General features: G+C 43.5%; 1 protein-coding gene across 9 annotated transcripts in view; it reads left to right on the forward strand.

Annotated features, from left to right (window-relative positions):
- Positions 1-2,099, forward strand: part of BCAS3 (BCAS3 microtubule associated cell migration factor) — a 550,239-nt gene that overhangs the window by 262,498 nt on the left and 285,642 nt on the right. For all 9 annotated transcript variants that reach the window (XM_045299618.1, XM_030888097.2, XM_004706992.3 and 6 more), the window contains one exon: positions 694-794. In XM_045299618.1, coding sequence (XP_045155553.1) covers positions 694-794 — 101 coding nt within the window. The remainder of the gene's footprint in view (positions 1-693; positions 795-2,099) is intronic.

Genomic DNA, 2,099 nt, shown 5'->3' on the forward strand with positions numbered 1-2,099 from the left:
GGGGTGAAATCCTGACACTATCTCCAGTGTTGTCTCCGTGGGGCCATGGTTCAGCGAGGGACGTCGTGTGTCATAGTGGGGCTGGCCATATGGTCCTCTCTGTCCATAGGCTGTGCTGTGTGGGAATATTGTCCCAGGATACGCTCCACTCTCTTTTCCTCCCCCTTCATTTACTCCTTTGTGCTCGGATCAGACATGAGCTGCAGCTCTCCCGGAGCTGCAGCTTCAGTGCTGTCCTCTGAAGTAAATGCTTCTGGGGGAGGGGCGGCTGTCCATGTAGTTGGGTTTGGAGCCAGGCCCTCAGACCCCTTCACTGGCTCCCTGCTCCATCCCAGCACACTGCATTCACACTCCAGAACACCAGGTTGAAGTCTTTCAGCACGTTTTTAATGACGTTTTTGTGGTAAAATTAGGTGCTTCGGCTGAAAAACTCACTGCCAGGAGTGGAACTAGGGAGGAGAAGGATTATACAAGAAACAAGATGGCCATAGTTGGTCATTTTGAAGCTTATGATTAGAAGTCTTTCAAGAAGGTTGGTTAATTATTGGCTTGTCTTTGTGCTTTAACTGCTGCTATATTTTATCTTCTGAATCATCACAGTTTCCCAGATTCTCACATTGAAAACTGTACATGCGCATCTGTTTTCCCCTACCTGGTTTAAAGTGAGTTAAGTCTGTTTTCTTCCTTCTGCAGTGGTTCCTCCTGGAAGTCCTGGACCCCTGACTCGGCACGGGTCCTATGACAGTTTAGGTTCTGACCACAGCGGACAGGAGGATGAAGAGTGGCTTTCTCAGGTAATGCTCTGAAATGTGTGGGGAGCTAAAATGAACGAAAGCGGAAATCCATCGTCTTCTTGGATTAATTTGTTTTTCTTCAGAGCAAAGTGTTAAAAGGTTTAGATTATGTAAGGTTTTGGAAGCACCACTAATTTGTCAACTGTATTTCCATAGAAATAATCCTCACAAATACTGGTGCGGTGATGCATACATGTATGTCTGCGTTAACATATGTACCGTATATACTTAGATATAAGTAGACCTGAATATCAGCCGAGGCACCTAATTTTACCACAGAAACGGCACTAAAAATGTGCTGAAAAATTCGGCTTATGTATGAGTATGTATGGTATGTCCTCAAACCAATATTTGATAAGAAATTCTTCATATGAAAATACAATAAAGTGAATCTGTAATGTTTCATACTAACAGCATAAAATAGGCACATCTTTCAAAATTTTTATCTTTACCCTTTAGGGCCTTGGAATTTAGAAGGCTCTTTGGAACATTTCACTTCAACTTACCCATTAGAAAAGCAGTAATGCATGAAGTCAGAGTGAACGTATGCAGAATATAACTTCTTCCTGTACCTCCCAGAGGTGACTTAGAAGAAAAACCTGGTGATCTCTTGCTTCCCCCCCACAAAAAAGATCAGACCTTGAAAACCCTGTGCAGCACAGTTCTCCTCTGAGATACCTGAGGTCTCCATGAGTCCGAATCTCCTCACTGACAACTGTGGAACCATTTTCAACCGAGCAAACAAATGAAAAAGGAATTTGACTTAGACAAGTAAACCATGCAGGCTCTGTAGAATTAATTTTCTAGGGCCAACATTTTCTGCTGATTGGGTTCATACTTTCATTGTGGAATTTCCTCATTCTACTCTGTACAGTTTCTAGTTGTACGAGACTCAGTCCTCCTTCTACACTCACACCAGTGCTGCAGTAGTCTCTCAAGCAGTCCTTCAGCTGCCTCTTCCTTCTCTGCCAGGTGAAGCGCTCTGCATCTCAAGGGCTTCACAAGAAAAGAACCTTTGGAAGGTTTAAAAACGATGAGATTACAAAAGACTTCATTACAAGCAGTGTTATGTCTGCCTTGGGTCTGACATCATTTGATGGAGTTAATGACCTGTCTCTGATTACCACTCCAGTGGCTTTTCACCACACAGGTGCCTCAGAAAAAGTGCTTTTTCAGGGAAGGTGGCCTGAAAACTAAAGGGAGTCTAAAAAGTAGAGAATGAAGTCTTTCCTAGATAGGATACATGTTACCACACCAAAAATGCTCACAGGAAGCTGCTGGCAGGAAGGGTGATACTCGATTCCT

Source organism: Echinops telfairi, unplaced genomic scaffold (genome assembly GCF_000313985.2).
Source record: "Echinops telfairi isolate 266 unplaced genomic scaffold, ASM31398v2 ScPeMD7_7458;HRSCAF=8496, whole genome shotgun sequence".
NCBI lineage: Eukaryota > Metazoa > Chordata > Mammalia > Afrosoricida > Tenrecidae > Echinops > Echinops telfairi.